The sequence below is a fragment of the Microchirus variegatus genome, assembly GCF_963457635.1.
Source record: "Microchirus variegatus genome assembly, chromosome: 20".
Lineage (NCBI taxonomy): Eukaryota > Metazoa > Chordata > Actinopteri > Pleuronectiformes > Soleidae > Microchirus > Microchirus variegatus.
In genome coordinates this window covers 12798282-12819655 of record NC_139821.1, presented here as the reverse complement: position 1 = coordinate 12819655, position 21374 = coordinate 12798282, and the positions used below count along the sequence as shown (strand labels likewise).

Sequence of the window (21374 nt, the reverse complement as noted above, 5' to 3'; positions counted from 1 at the left end):
AAGCCACACAGCAGCTTGTTTGCGTCGTCGTAGGCTTTTGTTGTCGTAGTGAAAGAAAGGCCCGCCGTGTTTAAATGTGTGTGAAATGTAAATGCGCTCTACCTGTGACTGACCCACTCTCCCTCCTCCCCCTCCAACAGGTATCCCTCAGTGGCAGCATGCTGGACCTCTATGGGGGTGAACCAGGTATGAACACCCCTAATGGCGGAATGAGTCCCACACAGCTCACTGTAAAATGGGAATACACAGGTATGAACTCATACCATAGCACAGATCAAACAGCTAGCTAAATTAATTTGAAAAAAAAAATGGCTGTGCACCACCAACAACACATCTAAACATCAAAGTTTTGCATCGCAGAACAAAGTCACTTGTGTTCACTATAAATGGCAACGTATTGTTGTGTCCTTTCCTCGCACAAATCAAGTCCAATTACACGTGTCAGGGCAAAATATGAAAGGTGATTTGTGTCCTGCGCTCGGGCAAACACTGGCCCCACTTGTCGTTCACTCTCCGTCAATAGAGCTGTGGAAATGTGTAGACTTTTTCGTCACGGCGCAAAATAACAGAGGGCCCTTTAAGACGTTCCTTATCATTGTCACGCATCAAGCAAAGAAGGCTAATTGATTTAGGAAATCGAAAAGGATGCCCGAAGAGCCCTGCTCTCTCAACCCCGGGCAAATAAGTAAATTGTTGACTGGTTTCTGAGCGTGGCTGGAGAGGACAATGGTTCTGTTGCACAGCTTAAATTGTCTTGATTGAATCAACAAGAGACAAATTGGGAAATTCAATCTCAGGATCCCAAATTATGTGATTTAGAAGAATGTGAATACAAAATATGGATGCACTGGCATTTTTTTTGTCCTTCCCTGGGACGGATTAGCGTCTTAATTATGGCGTAAGTGGTTTAAAAGTGGTCACCATTTTAATTCTGCACAACGAGCTTCAGACATAGATAGAGGGGGATAAATGGGGCTCTTTCACAGTGTGTGTGTGTGTGTGTGTGTGTGTGTGTGTGTGTGTGTGTGTAAGGAGGTCAAACTTGTGTCTGGGGTGTAAAGGCTAACGCACAGAGGCTCCACTTTCAGGCCGACCCCAGCACTGAACTGTCTCAAAACAACAGATTGTGTGTGTCTGGTGACTGGATTTTTTTTTTGTGTGTGTGACCGTTGTCTTTCAGTTTCTAATTTAGTGTGCGTTGCTAATCACTTCGTTCCCCTGTGTGATTTCTATTTTTTTTTTTTTCTTTTGACAGAACACGACACAAGGGTGATGGCCAAAGAGAGGCAGAAGAAAGACAACCACAACTTGAGTGAGTGTCATAGCGCCGCCTTTCAACTTCCTTAAAGTTTATGATGTGACGATGAGTTACGACTTTGGCCTCGAGGGAGATGGATTTGGTTTTTATCTTTCGGTTAATGACATGTTTTTTGTCGAATGGCCCGCAATGATACGTGCACTTGATCTTGGCAACATGACTTTTTTTTTTTTTTTTTAACACTGAAAACCACACCCGTAATGTTTATAATAATGTTCTTATAATTTCTTGTTCTTTGTTTTCTTCTATTTGTTTAGTTGAAAGGAGGAGGCGATACAACATAAACTACAGGATAAAGGAGTTGGGGACACTGATACCGAAGTCAAACGACCCGTAAGTCGAAACGCGTGTATTCAATTCCGCGCACAAAGATACTGAGCACATTTCAGTCATTTTTCAAGGGTGCAACTCAGAGCTGTGCAGCCTTTTGCTGGGTCACGGCAGAGTTAGTTAGATGGAGAATGGAGGTGAGCCGAAATCCGTCAGCCATCTCTCAGCACTTAAACTTTGCTTGGAATTTAAATGAGAGGTGAGCGTTGTCACTTTGCCATTAACACGGGATAAAGGAGATTATTAGCCGCTCCGATCGGACCGACGTCTCACTTGTGTGCAAAAGGACAATTTCACCACAATCGCAATGTCCTTTAAAGAAAAAAAAGAAAAGGCAATAAGATCTGCAAAAGGAATGACTTGCACTCTTGCACCTTCACTCCAATGCTCATTCCCCCCCCTCTCCTCCTCCTTGTCTTCCTACTTAGCTCATTTTAACACACCTATTTTTACTCAAGGATTAATTTTACCGAGCAAAGAGGCACGAGAATGGACTTTCCACACAGCTACTTAACCGTTCCATTAAAATCCTCCCATTCAGTGTCGCCATGTAATGTCCAAAGATGAATAATTGCTCAATGTAAAAAAAATCACCATTTCTTATTCATATCATAAAAAGAAGTAGAAACCACTATGTTCAAACTTTTTTCTTTTTTTTTTTTCAAATGTGGACGATATTGTGCCGACATCAGGGGGTTTCTGTGTAAAAGGTTATCTTTAACATTCCTTTTTTTTTTTTTTTGGGTTGCAGAGACATGCGCTGGAACAAAGGCACCATCCTGAAGGCCTCAGTGGAGTACATTAAGTGGCTGCAGAAGGAGCAGCAGCACGCCAGGGAGCTGGATAGCAGGCAGAAGAAGCTGGAACAAGCGAACCGGAGGCTGCTGCTGAGGATTCAGGTAATAACAACGGACGGACACGTCTGCGTTTTTGTCGGTATACATGTGCATCTTCATGAACTGTAAAGACGCCTTCACATCATCATCATCATCATCATCATCACAAAAACTTCATGGACTTCCTTCTCAACACAAACAAGGAGGGCCAATTATCTCTCTAAGGTCTTCACACCTAAATTCACAGAGGCCCGCTGAAACATCCAATTATACTCGCGTTTCCACATTATCTAGCTTAGACCAAAAGTTTGATAAAGACCCCAGGGCTAACCCCCACTTTTCACTTCCTGCTAATTTCCACCTCCCCCAACTCACACCGTTGTTTACATCGGGTCCTTACACCTACCTCGCTCTCTGGGCTAATTACCCAACGAATAAAGCCAGTGGCCTAATCCCTGTTTCAGTGGAGATAAAACTCGGTGTCAGAAATCAGATGAGGATCGGTAACAGAGGAACGCATTACGTCAGACTTTGCGGCTTATCCGCTTTTACCACAGCGACGGGGAGAGACACAAAAAATGTGTAATCGTCCTCGAAAGATGACAGATGTTTCCAGGAAACCTTCACAGCTGCCGATGATGATGATATAGGTACAGGTAATAAAGGTCAAACTGGGCCCTGTGATGACACTGATGGGTGATTAGTGCCGGTCGCATATATATACGCCGATGATAAGAAAGTGTGCGCGTGGGAGAGGAGTGAGTCAACACCCAATCTTCCCAACACAACCCTCAGTGTGAGGAGATGTAGAAAAAGGTGCGGTTTATTCCAGTGTTTCTACATTCGATACTGTCCAAGATTAAGGACATTGAAAGTAATTTATTTTACATTTTCATGGGTGCTTTTTTCGTGTGTCGTCATTCATACTTCAACCTGAGTGCGGCCCTTATCGCTTGACGACCGTAATGTCGCCGTTGCCTCGATCTGTCATGACATTGCGTGTGTACAGCGTGATAATGTCACAGGGAAACGAGAGATCTAAGCACCCACTTTACTGAGAACCACAGCACACAGATAGTACTTTCGCGGTTCTGGTTCTGGCGCTGGCGCCGTTTCTGGAGCCTCGGAACTTCGGTGCTTTCTGGCTGAACCACCACCGTGTTCATACCAGTTTAAGGGGGAACCAAAGTGGGAGGACGTTAATCCGCATTACTCAGGTGGCGGAAGTAAACACAACACCGGCAAAATCTCAATACTTCCTCTACTTTCCGCTATGACACGCCCACTGGTGATGTCACTGTTCGCAAGGGAAGAACCAGATAGTTCTTGGTTCCCTCAAGAACCAACTTTTCCAGTTCCGAACCGTTCAAATTGGGTTTCGGAAACCAGAACACGGCACAGAGCCCAGCTGGTGTGAAAGCCCTAAGAGAGTCACGTGGAGCTGAGAGGCTTCATCCAAACCATGTGAACTCCTTTGTTGACGTTTGTTTATATTTAAACGTTTTAAGGTATTGTGATCTAAAGATTTCTTGTCTTTTGTTTTCCAGGAGCTTGAGATCCAGGCACGAGCACATGGTCTCCCAAACATGGCTACATCCCTGGGCACAGTTGAATTATCCTCACACCTCCTCAAACAACAGCAGCAGCAACAACAACAACAACAACAACAACAACAGCAGCAGCAGTCATCTCCCCAGGTCCAGCAGCCCCATCAGCCTCCCCTTTACCAGGAGGACCCCAACAGCGACTACCTCCAGAGGATAGCTGTGGTGCCTCCCATCCCCGCTGCCGCCGGGCCACAGGATCACGTCAGCGGCACCGACGACGGGTGCACGACATTCTCCGACCCGCTGTCCCACTTCACGGACTTCTTCAGCGCCACGCTCAAGGAGGAGCAGAGGCTGGACGAGATCCTGATGGACGACCAGCTTTCACCGTTCGGCACCGATCCGCTCCTGTCGGCCAGTTCCCCCGGAGCCGCGTCCAAGGACAGCAGCCGCCGGAGCAGCTTCAGCTCCGGCGACGGGGGCGACCTATAATGGACGCCCCCCCCTCGTCTCTGTCCAAACAAAAACTCTCGTTATCTTCTTCGTGACAACACAGAGCCTTTAAAAGACAATATTGACCACTTACAGGGTCACATAGTTCAAGTCAGGTCATTTACATACGAGCACCTGGATATAACCTGTGTAGTTCTTGGACTAAAAGCTGCCCAACTCCGGGGGACCAACTCCTGCAGCACCATCTGCTCTTTTTTCTACTCGACTACAGAAAATGAACATGTTCCTCTGCCTCCCACATAGAGCAGAAACAGACTCATTAAAAAAGGGAGCCTTATACATACATTATATATATGTACATAATGTAAATGGACCATCTTGTTTAACACTGTACTCCAAATATTCACTGAAAAACCAGCCAAAAGTCTCCGTTTTTTTAAGGAAAGTGTTACTATAACTTTTTAGATGATGTCATATGCCTTATTTGAAGAACTGATGTACTTACCACAGTGCCTAATTATGTCGTCCACGTCTTTTGTTTATTCTGTCCAATGTTTATTTTCGTTTTAGTCCATGTATTCATTAATAATACACATGTACATATTCGTATTTACGCAAGCATCTAACAAATTATCTTTTGTATTCTTACAAAGGGGGGTGGGGAAAAAGTACAATAAACCCCTTTTTTTATTTACTTGATTTTTTGGCTTCTTGTCGTCTCACACCAGGCGAGTTCTGTTTTTGGCAACTTTACACAAAACAAAGAACAAAAAACTAGTCCGATATACTTCATTAGAGCTGAAACACCCGATCATCAACTATTATGATAATCGATTAATCAGTTTAATTGGCTTTTTTCATTATTCAAACAATATTTCTGATTGTTTTAGCTTCTTAAAGGTGCCATATGTAAGAATGTGGCCAAAAACGGTTACTGCATTCAAATTCAAAATACCGAGGTCTTTTAGGTTTCTTTTTCTGACGTAACTGGCAACCCGTGATCGCTTGGCAGCTGAGACTCTACTGACTGCAATGATTGGTAGCGGGCAGTAGTTGGCGCCACATGCCAAAACATGATTTCAAAACATAAACATGATTTGCAGTCTGCAAAAGATTGTTTTTAATGCAAATATTTTGTCTGTACTGTTGTTGTTGGTGAGTTCAGTTTGTTATATGAACATTATTCCTGAGTCTCTGTGACATATTAGGCCAGTTGCTTTAGATTTATTACATAATGCACCTTTAAATGTGAATATTTTATGGTTTCTTTGCTCCATATAACAAAGAAATCATTAGAAACTGAATCATTTTGGTCAAAAACAACAAAGACATTTGAGAACAACAACATTTCTGGGTTTGACAAACACCGATCAACATGTTATTTACGTTTTCTGACATTTTATGAACCAAACAATCGATTAAACATGAAAACAAGCGATAGATTAGCGACATAATCATCGATTATGAAAATAATCGCTCTATAATTCATAAACACTGTTAAGACACTGTAACTAGACTTTTTGCACTATATGTGGAAAAAAAGGCTACATTAATGTTTACTCACAGATTTATGGACACAGATAACGTCAGATTCTTCTTATCTGAAAACTGTTTTCAAATCAAAATAGTGCAGTTTTAGTAACGCCTAACATAAAAACACATAATATGAACCGGTGCTAATCTGATTACAAACGCTTTCCGACCTCGGCGACGGCGGGTCCAAGGAGCGCGTGAACAAAGCCTGGAAACATTCGCAGTGGAAGGTGAAGGACCGGCTTACAAGGTGACTGATTGGCGACGAGTGCCAGAAAGGAGGAGAGAACAGGAAAATTGGATAATAAAGACAAGTGGACATGGAGTGATAATTCTGATGAGTCCACCGTGAGCTGATGAGCCCTTGAGAGTGAAATCACGGCGAGGGATGAAGATTTTGCGTCGAGAGCTGTTTCGCCGAGAACAAAGAAAGTTTCCCTTTGACGTGAGCGTGGATGAGGAGTTGTGTTCCTTTTAGCCAACAGGGAACAAAAAGTGTCATTAATGTACTTTTAATTACGATTGAGTTTAATAAAGTTGACTGAAGGCAGCGGTCGCGTACCATTGTGGACGCACACGGCCGAAAAACACAGGAGAATAAATTTGTGGTGAAAACCTTCGACATATAGGTTTCTAATCGTGACATAAAGTATTAATAACACAACATTATAGATAGATAGATAGATAGATAGATAGATAGATAGATAGATAGATAGATAGATAGATAGATAGATAGATAGATAGATAGATAGATAGATAGATAGATAGATAACTTTAAGCTAACCGATAGATAACTTTAAGCTGATAGATAGATAGATAGATAGATAGATAGATAGATAGATAGATAGATAGATAGATAGATAGATAGATAGATAGATAGATAGATAGATAGATAGATAGATAGATAGATAACTTTAAGCTAACAGATAGATAACTTTAAGCTAACACATAACTTTAAGCTGACAGATAGATAGATAGATAGATAGATAGATAGATAGATAGATAGATAGATAGATAGATAGATAGATAGATAGATAGATAGATAGATAGATAGATAGATAGATAGATAGATAACTTTAAGCTGATAGATAGATAGATAGATAGATAGATAGATAGATAGATAGATAGATAGATAGATAGATAGATAGATAGATAGATAGATAGATAGATAGATAGATAGATAGATAGATAGATTAGGCATTGCCACATAATAACAGAAATCCTGTCTTGCGCTTCCACTTGGGACCAAGCATTGTATCCTAAAAAAAATGAAAAAATTAGATTAAACTTCCTAACTAATTCATTTCACTCATATCAAAAAGCTGACAAGGTCTGTTATGCACAGGCTTCAAAGGGGGGGAAATGTGGTCGGATGAGGCAACGGTGACATCAGAGCGAGCGACTCTTCTCTTCTTTTTTTTTCTGTATTTGAACATCACAGTTTCACAGGTTCAGAAACAGCGCACAGGAAGTGATGCGAGATGTGAGCTGAGGAAACGGAATTATGATGTAAAAACCATTAGCTGCTTGTTAGGGAGGAGAACATCAATTTGATAAAATGTGATACAAATGTGGGGGGGAGTTTGCAAATCCTATAACTAATAACTATCACTTCTCTTTAACTAATCTCCTTCATAAAAAAAACAGTTGCTATATTTCTTGCCTGCTATTAAATCTGCCACCACGGTGTTAAATGATCTTCCCACTTTATTTTTGTTGTACTTTTGCATGCACAGCAAAATGGTGTCCCTGCATGAATTAACCTCACCCCCTTGGTCTTATAAAGTGTTTCTGTTGCGTCATATTTTCAACACCAGGTGGCAGCAATGGGCTGTGTTTTGTCTCGACACTGTGCTGTGTGTTTCCCTGAAGAAACTCAACATAGGCATTGGGGTACAACAAAGAACGTTTGTGGAGGATTATTTTTTTTAAAAAAGAAAGGAAAAAACAGCGTAATATTGTTTTTTGTGTATTACAATAGTTTGTTAAACTGCACTTTTACATATGGGATTGTGTCTTGTGTCGGGGGGGAAATGCCAAAGACCCCCCAGTGCCACTGCCTATACTTTGCAGTATAAACTGACAAATCTAAAGAAGGCAAGTGATGTCGCGAACCTCACAGCGGAGTCGTTCTGTCACCAAAACAACGTTGTCAGACCTCCTGCCACCCACCAACACTGACACCACCACTGAGCAGGAGAAGCTGTCACCTGCGCACATGCCACAGCTGCCAGCATGCTACAATGCACTCACCTGTCGAGCCTGCCATTGGCAAAACTTAATCACCTTCAGCTGAGGTGACTCACTTTGGAGCACAGTGTGGAAAAAAAAAAAACACACACACACACGCACGACCCAGGCAACACACACGTGTGCACACAAACAAGCCTAATCAAATGTGCTTGTGTGCAAACACACACACACACACACAGAGTGCACACATACATGCACAGGTGTGTATCATACTGTGCACCTCACTGCACACACACGAGAAACAGAAGGGGGGAAAAAATAACCACCTAAAAGCCCTCATCAGAATCTGGACTGTGACAAGACTTGTGCACAAATTAGGTGAAATTTGAGTGGGAATAACAATATGACAGCCGGCAGTGAGGCACCAAACATCAAGTGTCATATCTATTTTCAGCCCTGACTCAGAGCCGTGTGACAAACAACACCGTGCCCGCCGCTTCTCAATCAGTCAGCCCCAGTCGACGAAAAAATGTGGCAAACTATAGGCCCCCGGTTTTGGGTTTTCGCCCTCAAAACATCTGAGGTTAAGGTCAAAGTTAAAGGTGAAATTGTAAAAAAAAAAAAAAAACTTGGAGAAAATCTTTTTTAATGACAAGCAATCAGCATTGTCGTTCTGGTGCAACGTTTGTAATTCAAGCGTCATTTTTTTTTTTTTTTTAGGGCACCGGCCTCCATGCTGTTTTTATTACAGACCACACCCTGACCAGTGCTCGACAAAACTCCCACATCACTAGACGAGCAAGGCCCTGTGTGCATTAATGATGGAGCACAAGAGAGACCAGGGAGGAAAAAAAAAAAAAAGTGGCTGGGCCTTCTCAAGATGCTATAAAATTAATGCGATTTCCAGAGTTTTTATGAATCGAGCCAGATGCCAAATACATAACTTCAAACAAATTGACTTCCAATTATTGGTGCGGCGCACCACTTCCAGATGTGCAACAGATGGGGGCCAGGGCGACCAAAGGTGTCTCAACCCACGCTTTGTGTTATTCTGCAGTAAAAAAAAAAAAAAAAACGGCAGTACAGTTGTGTGTGTTTTAAATCACCGCGGGCTGTGGGCTGGAGGTGAAGGGAAGGACAGAGGGGGGATAGTGGAGCAAAATGAAAGCACATCATTAGGAAAATGTAAATCTGCACAGCGCAGACATTGGGAGCTCCATGTGTAGGATTAATACGGCTTGATATTATGTAAAGGCAGCGGAGATGCCCGAGCTGTATCAAGGAGGTGTGAGATTCAGAAATGTAAATGTTAATGTGATCTTCCAGTGCTGGGATTAAATAGTGAAAAGGAACAATTATGGCAATTTCTTTTTTTTTTTTACCATATTAATAGCTTACAAAAATCCTTGCATACATACATAAAAACAGAAACAGTATATATATGTCTTACACTGGTCATAAGCAGCGCTGCATGCGCTCGGTTCAACTGTTTCGCAGAAGTCTGGAAACTTGAACTTAATTTCATTAGTCGCCGTTAAAGTGACATAAAAGTAAAACAAATGTGATCCTGAGTAACAGAAGAAGCCGAACACAGACTTCCCTTTTTTTTTTTTCGCCCGCAGAGGAAACTAATAGAATATCCAATATTGGTACGGTGTCCTGGGAGGGTCATGGCTCTGATCCCATTATAACCACAGACTTGGGCCCTGAGGGAGACAAAATGGCTGTGTATCTTTCCCAGAGCCCGTATTGAAACCGTCTACTGGGGCCCTATCTACTTCACTATAGCAGCCGGAGTGAGCACCACAGGTCCCCCCCTCTGATCCTCGGGGCCAGAGAGCGTTTTTTTTTTCCTTCCTGACTACCTCTCTCTGTTTTCACGAATCGTGGACTGTCTATTCAAATACAACGCTTTTTTTTTTTTTGGTCTGGCTGCACTGTACCTCTGTGCTGCATTTAATTCCCCTCACTCTGTCAGAGTTGTATGCTAATCTAACTAGTGACAGACCCCCGCCTCTCTCCTCCCCTCTTCTCCATCCACAGAGTCTGTAACCTTGTGTAATCTGGGTGACCTTGGACTAAGCGGGAAGCTGATGAAGAGAAGTCCCTGATTGATTTGTAATTCAAAAGTAAGAGCAACGGACGCTCCGGCCACAAGGAAACCCCTTCAACAGTCCCTCAAACATCTAATGTGACACAAAATGTATTAATTAATGTATTTATTTGAGAAGGGACACTGGAATATGGCAAATTATGAGATATCCAGTGGACTCCGAGTGCCAGTCCCAAGCCTGGATCAATGGGGAGGTTGTGTAAAGATGGGCTTTGAGCGTAAAAACAAAGAAGATTTGTCCTAGTAATCATGAATTAAATAAATATAAATTAATATTTTAACTGAATTCAATGTTTTTTTCAAAATCCAGAAATGTTCTGATGATGGCAGAATGGGAATATTGTAAGTTTAAAGTCTGTAAATTGACAGGAAAGTTGATTTGTTGACTATTATTTGTTGTATTGTGTTCTACTGTGGGTTGCTGACGGTCTATAATGATGTCTAAAAATCAATGTCAATAACAATATCAGCAAGTGAGGAAAATAACAGACAGACGAATGATATAAAACCAGGAAGTAAGAGGACTAAAGTATTTATTTTAAACACTACCCTCACTTTATTGATTTGTCAGGAATTGGACTAAATGCGTCTAAAGTTTCAGAATTCACTCTTAATATTTAAACACTTTTGTGTTGAGGTCAGGTTTGTGCTCTGCCACGTCGAGGAGCGACGCAACGCAAAGACAGCCTCTCTTTGTTTTTATTTTTTTTTGGCGGAGAGAAGGACGCGCGACGAGGTTGCAGCTGGGTAAATGTCAGGTTTAGGCGTGGGGGGTTGCGGGGTGGTAGGGGTGAGGAGGGCATTGGGAGAGATGATGATGATGATGATGATCATCAGTAAAGGAAGATAATTGGCGCTGCGTGGGCCCCAGCGTTTGGGTGCTCTGATGGGTATCTCGTCTGCATTATTCATTCATCTTTCCTCCGTCTCTCCTGTTCCCCCTGTCGACCCAGGCCAGGCACTGGGCCTTTAGGAGCCGGACTCATCTATTATAGATGGGTAATTGTTTATTAAATGCAGGCCTGACCCTATTATGCCTATTACCCGTGTGCTGCACACCATTGTGGCTGGCAAGCATCTGTAATTTTTTTTCCATATTTTAGAAGATCTGACAAGCCCCTGTCGAGGACATGAGGCCGCTTTGGCGCGAGTGAGGATGAGGACAGAGGGGAGGAAAAAAAGGTAGGAAAAAGAGAAGGAGGATGATGAAAAATAAAGCCAATGCCTGTGTGGCCGCCACTGGCCAGAGAAGTATCTCTCTTCCTCCCCTTTAAGGCTTCGGTGGATGGAGGCAAAGACAAAGGGTGAACTAACGAGATGCTTTGCCTCTCATTACACTGACTCCTAATCTACCTCTGCCCTATCCTGGGCAATCCCTGCTCCAGGCGTTTGGAGGCTAAAGCTTCAAACTAGGCAGTTTGTCCAAAGCGGATTCATTACCTTTAGAAAGGACTAAGCAATAAGCCTGCTAAAATGCCACATCCAAAAAAGAAAAAAAAAAAAAAAAGACTCCCACAGCAGCCAGAGCAGGGCCGTCGTGACACTAGAGGTCAGTGTTGTAACAGAGTTCAGACGCCTCTGCTTTTAACTGGCAGACAACAGAACAGTGATGAGATGCAGATATTACAGAAAAAAACATGAGAACCTGTTAAAAAAAAATAATAATTCAGGTAACAGAAATGAATTGAAATGAAATGATTAAGTTCAGTTAATTACTCGGTGGCTCAAGCAAATCAGATTAAGTTATATCAAAATCATTATTTTAGCCAGAAGCAGATTTAGTGGGAAGATTATTTAGCCAACATGGACTTAAACCACTGCATATGAAGCAGGATCGGGGGTTTTAGACGTTGCACTTGACAAAAAAAAAAAAAGAATTAAAATGACGTAATAACCTTTACTGTTGTGCTGTGGGGGGGGAAACGTATAAATGTAACACGAAAGCCACAGATGGTTCAGAAGTTTTCTTTTCTTTTTTTTTTTCCCGGTCACAGTTGGGAGTATAAATACCAACTTCTTGTTCAGGTACACACTTAAAAGTGTTCGGTCTCATGTTATGAAATGAGTCAAAATACTCACTGAAGACGTCTTAAGAACAGCAGCACGGAGCAGGGAAAAAAAAAAAAAAAAAGAAACTATGGAGCTGCTGTGCTGTGGATCTGCATGATGGCATGTCACTGGTTATTGGCTCTGGGTTGAGAGTGATTAACATGGGGTGTTAATTAGTGGGTTGTCAGGAGTGGGTGTGCGGTTAACAACATCCGAGCAGCTTGGTCACAGGAAAACACACAGCGCAGCTCGGGCCTTCTTTTACAATTAAAAATAATTTCGGCAATTAGCACCGAGGGAAAAAATAATTTAAAATCACATATTTTGATAGATTGGGTTCAAAAAGGGGGGGGAGTAAAAAAAAATAAAAAAGTGACTGAAAATGTGTACAGAAACACATACATATATGATGTAGAAAAAATAAAATGAGGTAAAAATGCTGTTATTTAAAATGTTAGTGCACATTATATTTATTTTATTTATTTATTACTATTATTATTATTATTATTTTAAATACATGAAAATCATAAAAACGGGGGACAAAATTAGGGAAATGTTGCATTGTGACATCATAAACAACAATAATAATAATAACAATACATGAAATTGGCTTCAATCTTTTCTGATTCAAACACATTGTAATTCCAGTAGCAGATTCGCCGTAATGCTGTGGACTTGATTAGGAGAGTGAGAGGAGAGTGACTGAGAGGGAGGGAGTGAGTGAGTGAGTGAGCAAGTCGCCTGCCCCTCTTCCCAAAGCTTATTTATTCCCGCAGCATCCAGCCCGCTCATTAGACGACAGCTACAGACACTTAATACCTCCGCAGTTTCAATGGGCTTATCTGTCGCGCCGCTGTTCGGTAAACAGCGCCGTCAGCTGGGGCCTCGAAAGACGGCGTCCGCGCGGTTAGCCGTCGTGCTACGTCGGGATTAAAACCCTTGTCGCCGCCGCGTGCCGAGCTCCGAAACAGTTTACAGGACCCTCTCTCCGACCCTCCAAGTGGAGCAAATAGAACACAATTAAGGAGACGTGAGAGGAGGTGAAGTTTAACGACACACAACAAACACGTACTCTCGGCACATGCAAATGCCTCTTTGTTAGTAAAAAATACCTTTTTTTTTCCTCTTTCTTTCTTTTTTTCACATTATGGAATTTGTCATGTTCGGTTGCAGCTGTCATAGCTAGAACAGTGTGCGCTAATGTGTGTAATCTGCTTTGCAACACATCAATTATGATGGATATTGCTCCGCCGCCATGCTTCCAGGGTTTTTTTTTTTATACAAGCCTGCAGGGGAATCAGTCTTTTCTTGTTAGGAAACCTGTTTAGTAAATAATGATCCACTTTGAGCCTGGCTGATGCCGTATAATGTGATGTGTGTGCTTGCGTGTACACACACACACACACACACACACGTGTGTGTAGTGGGCGCTTTGGTGCGCAAGGATCAAGCCACGCAGATCAAAAAACACTTACGTGCAGACTGGAATTCAATCACGCCTCGCGCTGTGTGAAAACCCGTGTCACGGGGCGAAACCTAAACCACTTCTGAATGTGCTGCGAGCCCATATGTAAAAACTATAAATATTAGCAGTGACTTGTAAAAGTATTTCCAGAGCTGTCTGAGCTAACAAAGAGACAGAAAGATAAATATTTAGATCTTACACTCTGTCAAATAGAGTTGATTTAAAAAAAAAAAAAAAAATCAGCTTTTAACTCTGTTTTTACTTGGCTGGATGCTCCAGGGTGCACGTACTCCAACTCTCCCCCCCCACACCTGTCATCTTTCCTATCCGCTCAAATAATACCACCTCTGTTTGTCTATTTGCTCTATATCTCCTTTATCTCGCTCTATTTTCAACTGTTTTTGAGCGAGTTCGGGTTCATGAACTTGCCTTCACTCGCCTTCCGTCTCGCACTCTCTAACGCCTCGCCGTCTCCAGGACGGTGCGGATAAACACGCGGGGAGACTGGCACGGATTTAATCTTAGTGCTTTGCTGTGAAAACTATTGGATGCGCTCCATTTATCCACTCTTTTGCAGCTCCTCGTGTTCTCCGTGGCACCAGAGATTCGGTTTGACAAAACACTCCGGGTTCTCTGGATCTTTCTCGCGGTGGTGGTGCGGGGGTTCTGTAAACCCCGCGGCCCGCCCTGCGAGCCAGCTCGGCACAACTGGAGTAACGTTTCGCCCCAATATGCTTCGGGAAGGACTTTAGCTTTAAGGCCCCCTTCGGGAGTTGCAGCGGATCGCGCCGAGATCCCTGTCAGATCCCCCAACTACACTGCACTTCATTCACTCAGTCAGTCAGTCAGTCAGCAAGTCAGTCCATCGGCGAGGCAGCAGAGAGGGACGCAACAGACAGGGAGTGAGAGGCCCTTCACTCATAGATGAACACATTCTTTAGTGTCAGCATAAAACCCTTAGCTGCACTGGGACCCTCTCACAGACACCGCTCTTTGTACAGCATGTGGGTTTATTTTTTTTCCCCCCCACGTGTTGAAAGTGTGTGGTGGGAGTGTAGGTACACACATCCATGCGCCTTCATACACTTCTGTCAGGGTGGAAAAAACCGCTGAGATTTTTTTTTGGTGGCTTAATCTCAGATCGGGGACAGACGCCGACGGATGTTCTATTTACTCCACGGAGCTGCTCCCCAACGTCCCATAAAGCCCCCCCCTCTTGCCTCTGAACTAAGCTGGTCAGGGTTAAAGCTCCCCAGCGACGGGAAGACTGAGTACCTGCCCAGAGTCTGTGTGTCAGCGTGTTTATGTGCGTTTGTGTATGTGAACACACACAGCGCTGTCCGACCGCCTCTATCCAGAGGTAATGGCTTTATTTATGAAGTGACAGCGGCGGTAACAGGCAGGCGATAAAGGAGGAGATAGTGCAGAAAAAAGCTGTGTGCCGACGCCGTGGCCTGCAGCCATGCTGTCCTTATAGCTTTCGAGAGACTGATAGTATTTGACGCCGGTGTGTTTATCATGTGAAAGAGGAGCAGGAGAGATGGTAATAATTCACGTTGTTTACACGAGAATCGGAAAGGATTTTTCGATACGAATGACAACGTGCTGCCGAGAAACTGCATTATAAAAATGTCACGAGAAGACGTTGCGTCGCTACCGGCTTTAATTACACTCATTTAAAGTGTGACAGTAAAGGGCAGTTTGAGAGACAACAGAAACGTCCATTCCGCAAGACTTTGTCAGGGGCAAAAAAAAAACAAGGAGACAGTTAATTATGTTTAACAGTCAACAGCCGTATAAATGTCAGACACAGAAAATAAAAGAAATCCTTAATCCATTCAAATAAACTTAAGAGTAAATTGGGTTTTAGAGGGGGGAAAAAAAACTTTTATTTTTCACTGTCAGTGAAACCCAACCTGCACCTGGGGTACACACACACACACACACACACAGAGAGAGAGAGAGGAGTGCCTCTCAAAACAGAAAATGAGGACATTTCCTCAGTATTCCCCAAGGCAGCGTCCTGCTGGCCAATGAGACCAGCAGGTTTCCTTGAGATGCAGAAACCTGTTGGAACACACAGAACTCATTCACACTCTTCTGCGTATCCTCTTCCCCCTCGTCCCTTTTTTTTTTTGCCCTCTTTCCAAACTCTCCACCCGCCGCTGCTGCTGCTGCTGCCGCTCGCTGTGCTCAAAAGTTTGTGAGAGCCGCTAAAAGCATTAACCTCTTTCCGGCGGGCGAGAACCCGCGGTTTCGGGCGCACCTGTGCAATCCGCCGTTAAAATGAACACATTAAACGAGCACATTTCGTCCGTTTGTTTTTCTTTTTCCCGAGCGAAAGTTGACGGTCCTCTGGGGGGCCGTTCCTGCGATTGTTTACCCGAAACAACTACCGGTGATTTACTGCTTCGCCCCGGACCCCGACGACACAGAATTGATGGCGTCTGACCGAAGCGGCCCAACGGCGCATGACGGCGAAAACAGAGATGCATTCACACGCGCGGTGGAAGCAAACTTTAATGCGAACCAAATGCCCGAGCAAAAAAAAAAAAAAAAAAAAGTCTCCCCGCAGAGTGGATTTGTGAAGGACGACTGCTGTCAACGCCATCGCCTGACGTGTGTATCGGAACAGACAGACTGAGTAAAAAAAGAAGAGGAGGTGAAGACTCCCGTCTTTCTGCACATGGCTCCCGAAGACTAAATATAGCATTTTTTTTTTTTTTGCAGCCAATATTTTAGTCTGACCCCAATCTGACGACAAAGCTCGGATCGCTTCTTGTTGTTTTTAAAAAAATCTTCCTTCTGCCTGCATTTACACTTAAGACAAGCCTTTCAGATGTGTCATCTCAGCAAACTGCTCGTTTATTAGCGGAGATGTTATGCTCGCTGTCACGTCGAGGTCCCGTCTTGTTTTGCCAGGTGGACGGTGGACGCGGGGGCCCTTCCCGCTCCGCTCTGGGGCTCGAATGTTTTTTTTTTGATCCAAAGCAGCTGGTAGGACGTGACACTCGTTTAGTCTGAGAAATCAGCTTGTACAAACAAACACCTTTTTTCGCTCCGGCTCTGTAACCCAGCGCAGGCCAGGCCCCCGGTTGCATCTGCCAACCATTATAACCTCATATCTGCCTCATATCAGCCTCCTCCTCGCAAAAAAAATAAGCCAGATCCTGTTTCCAGGCCAGCAAATAAACAAAACAGACCACAGGCATCATTATTCATTATTAAAGATGATTCGGCACAAAGTAGGAGGGGTGTGGGGGTTTTACAAAGTACACCTGCAGTGTCCACAAAGTTTGAAAATGACCCAGTCTGCATCACTTTTCCTCTCGCGGGAAATGCCAAACTGCTCCTTACAGGTGTGGTAGGTTGACGAGGAGGACAGGTGACAAGTCTTAAAGTTCCCCTCATATGGAATTCATTCATTTTTTATTCATTTATTCATCTTGTCATCACACACAAAAGCCAAGTCGGTGTGGTGGAAAAAGAGCACACAACCTTGTAAAAAAAAAAAAAAAAAACGAACTTACGGGAAAGTCGTGTACGAACATGCGGCTGATGGCTGCATGTTGTCAGTCATTTGAATGCGAAAAAAAAAAACCTCTAAACCACACTGATGAAGTAAAAGTGCTGCGTTCAGAAACGCTGTAGTGTCACTGTGGTTGAAGTTAACTTGGTAAGGCCTACTGAACACTTCTCTCCCCAGAGAACCGGAATTGTGAGGAGGAGCCTCAGAGCCGAGCCAAGCTGTGGTTGGTTACAAGAACTTGAAGATTGAAGTCACCCCTGCTTTCACTGCCAGGAAAAGAGATGTGGAGCGAGAGAGAGCAGGAAAGTGAAAGTTAGGGCAGATTTGAAAGTGAGGAATGAGGAAAAGCTCAACATTTGAGATGGAGGATTGTGTGCAAATTAATGTGGATGGAGTTTTAAAGAGAGATGGTGCTTGTTTTCCTTGGAGCTCCTACCTGGAGAAGCAGCCATGACCAGGAAGGGCTAAAAAAAAGTGAATTCCATCAGCTGTCCCCGCCAACATAAATGTCAGCCCCTAATGGACGCAACACCTCCGCACCTCCCACTTGTCTCTCAGCAGGCACTTCAACCTGCTTTGAATCAGACGAGTGAGTGCTAACAACCTGGATACAGTAGATGATGTATGCAAAACAGAATGTAAGCAGTAAGTACAATAAGGTGCACAGAAGAGAGTGCAAACCTCCAACACGGCTGCTGGGTTTCTCAGAGTCAATAAGAAACTTTACTTTTTGAGTTATGCTGCTCACAGTCAGACAAACAACAAATTCAAACATAACCTCCTTGGTGGAGGTAATAATAAAGTTTGTGGTCATAAGGTTTGGGAGCTGATTGACACCATGTCAGTTTTTATAAGCCGGAAATTCTATCTGGGCACTGATGGTCACTCATATGTTCCTCTAAATGGGAACATCTATCTATAAAGCAAGTTGCGTCTGTGCGTCTGTCTGTGTGTCTGTGACGGGCATTTCTCGATGACCGTTAGTCAGATCGGAGTTGAGCATGGCCCGATGGTGTGCATCCTTGATTTTCAAATTTTTTGGAGTAATTTTAATTTTTTGCGGCTCATCAACAGCAGCTGCGCTGTCTGGACCCGGGAGGTGGGAGTGAAGAGACTGTCCTCAACGCTGGGTGAGACATTTCACACGGTTCACAAGGTTTCCATTCACCAATATTTATTTAGCATTAGCATACTACTATTTTGTAGCTAACTTGGCAAACCTGTTTCCAAAGGTAAGTTAGCGAGGCTACGATTAGCATTAGCGTAGGGCTAACATAATAAAAACATGTTGCAACCTCCTTAGGCACAACGCAAATTTTCGATTAGCATTAGTGTAGCTAGCTGTTGTGACTGTCAGCCACACAACAGCTAGCCTAATGAGGTAGCACAGTGTTTGTATTATGTTAGCCTTTAAGTTCCTTATCATGCATTACCATAATTTATTCAGCTCCCACTATAAGAATACATACTTCCTACAGACACTGCACTAGTAGATTTCATGTGAGAAAAAGTGCAATAAGTAATCTAACAAATATGAAACTTTACTTGCTTTACTTGACACAACTGTATGTTTGTCCATCTCTCTGTGAATCTGAATGCCCATTTTCATGCATATGAAGTCTTTCCATCATGCCCCCTTTGCCCCCTCGAGCTCCGCTCATTAAGCATCCTCGCTCCAAAGCACCGCTTCTAGACTTTCTTGCCTCTTAATCATTCTTAATTTTACAAAGCACCCAAGGGTGCCCTTTCTTGCCCACTGCTTTCACCGATCCAAGCCCCCTCTGGCCTCCTGCTCCTCTACATGACAGAGTATCGCCTCCTGGAAACCATCTTTACCAATTCAACCCTCGAGCCTCCACGCCATCCCACCTCAAAGCAATGTGGACCTTCAAACGCGTTATCTCTCCCAATACACTCTGATGATCCCTGCAATATTAGCATAACTTAACCCAGCACCTCTGGTCAGTGTAGACTCCATTTGACACTCACTCAGAAGAATATAATCCACTCTACTATGGAGCCATAATAAGAGAAGCAAATGAAGAAATTGTTCAGATACAGATATGTTTGCTTTTGTTTCACTTGAGGCGTGTGTCTTGTGGACATAATAAACACTATATTTGCCATGGAAGGTTAATGATTCTCTACCCATATATCAGTTGACCGTGTCTGATCTGAAGATCATCTTTCACCACGAGTGACGAGTTTCCTAGTTTCCTGAACTGGTGAGGTGATAAAAATAAGATCCAGAAAGGCTGTTTTGACTAACAGATCTATGTGTTTGGCAGGCCAAATTCTACATTTGGGATTCATTGCGAGGCAAAAAATACAAATACTGCTTCAAACACTACAAGAATCCTGGAAACCTGGACTTTCCGATTCATTTTTATTGTCTAAAGGGGAAACTGGCAGGAAGACCCATTTACCCATTACACCAAGCTTCAACTTGAAAAAGACCAATTTGAGTTCAGTGTTTGCTTGTGTAGAAGAGTTTGTAACAATTCAAATCTCCTCCTGCATGAATCTCCTCCCTTCTCCCATGACGGGAGCAGTGCACAGGAGTTGCTCGGGAGACATAATCATGAGCCACTTCACTCGAGTGCTGCCTTCAATCAGCCCTCAAATTAATATTAATCATATTTCCAACCCCTCCCCAACACAACAAGCCCTCCATCTCCATGCTGCAGCTGATACATACTGATATTACAACACATAATGGCGGCAGATAAAGCATTCGCAGATTTGTTATCTGAAACACATGCACATGCAGAGTTTTTTAATGACCACACCCTGGCAATGGGTAAAATGACAATTTCCCTCCCAGTGGCTTTTACGGTTCAAACTGCCATTCAAGACTTAATTTTCCCTGATCACTGCTGAAGGTCATGACCACTCAGCAGTACATTTCTCTTCTCCTCTCTCCTCTTTTCCAGCCCCCTACACTTCCTTCACAGAAAGAAACCGGAGACAACTGTTCATTAGAAATCTTCAAATGGTCCCGAATGGACAGCAGAGAAATGGACAATGTATAGAAAGGAGTGAAAATGCAAATAAAATAGGACCCTTTTTTGTCATTAGAATGTATAAGGGGGGGGGGGGGGGCAAGGGACTGAAAGATTGAGAGATGGTAAGAAATTATGAACACTAGAATCAGTAGTGATTATTCAGAGGAATATTTGTGCAAAAGTGCTGAAGATAGCTGAAGGTCATGGAGACATTGAGGCAATCACTCTAATGAAAACAAACGAGGGATACAGTTGGAGTGAGAGAGGAAAGAGAGGCTAGGACATAGGGAAGGATAGACAAAAAGAAATAATGCGTGTGTGTGTGTGTGTGTGAGCGAGAGAGATGAAAGATAGTCTACCTTGCTTCAGACTAATCAAACACAATACAGTGCCATAAAAGGCTGGTGAGAACGTACTGATACATAAGCGAACTCCCACAACCTGTCATATGCTCTTCTTTTATTTACATGCCCCGCTAACCTTTAGTGAGGCTCGAGGACGCGCATACACATGCATACTGTACCGAGTGCATACAGTGCACGTGGACGAAGACGCACAAACACACACAAGTACACATGGCAGCGGCAATATGTGAAGGTTATTCCTGCAGAGGGATGACAGTGTTTATTCAGGGCTAGCAGGCAGACTCTGTGACATTCAGCTCGCAGGAAATGATTAATGCTACAATATACATAGGCACAAGGAAATAGAAAGAAGAACCAGAAAGAAAAAAAAATAAGTGTTCCGCTATTTTCCCCCTCACAGAGAGCAGAGGCCTCTGTAGCCACATATACATCCTTGTTGTCTAACTTTAACTTTGCTGGGCTCCCATGTGTGAGTCTGCAAGAACAGGTCACAATTACACAATTACAGTGATTATAAATGTAATATATGGTTTCAGGTCATTTTAGCACACCCTAATTTGCTCTTAAGGCATATACTGGTATACTTCCACGCACGGCAAGAGGGTGTTAGGTGCGTGTGGAAAACCAAGGATAGTCAC

General features: G+C 43.3%; 1 protein-coding gene across 1 annotated transcript in view; it reads left to right on the top strand.

Moving 5' to 3' along the window:
* Positions 1-4523, top strand: part of tfec (transcription factor EC) — a gene marked incomplete at both ends in the record, with an annotated part of 31709 nt that extends 27186 nt beyond the window's left edge. Inside the window, 5 exons of the mRNA XM_083907156.1 lie at positions 141-186; positions 1256-1312; positions 1576-1651; positions 2400-2547; positions 4032-4523. Coding sequence (XP_083763282.1) covers positions 141-186; positions 1256-1312; positions 1576-1651; positions 2400-2547; positions 4032-4523 — 819 coding nt within the window. The remainder of the gene's footprint in view (positions 1-140; positions 187-1255; positions 1313-1575; positions 1652-2399; positions 2548-4031) is intronic.
* Between the last annotated feature and the right edge of the window lie 16851 nt (positions 4524-21374).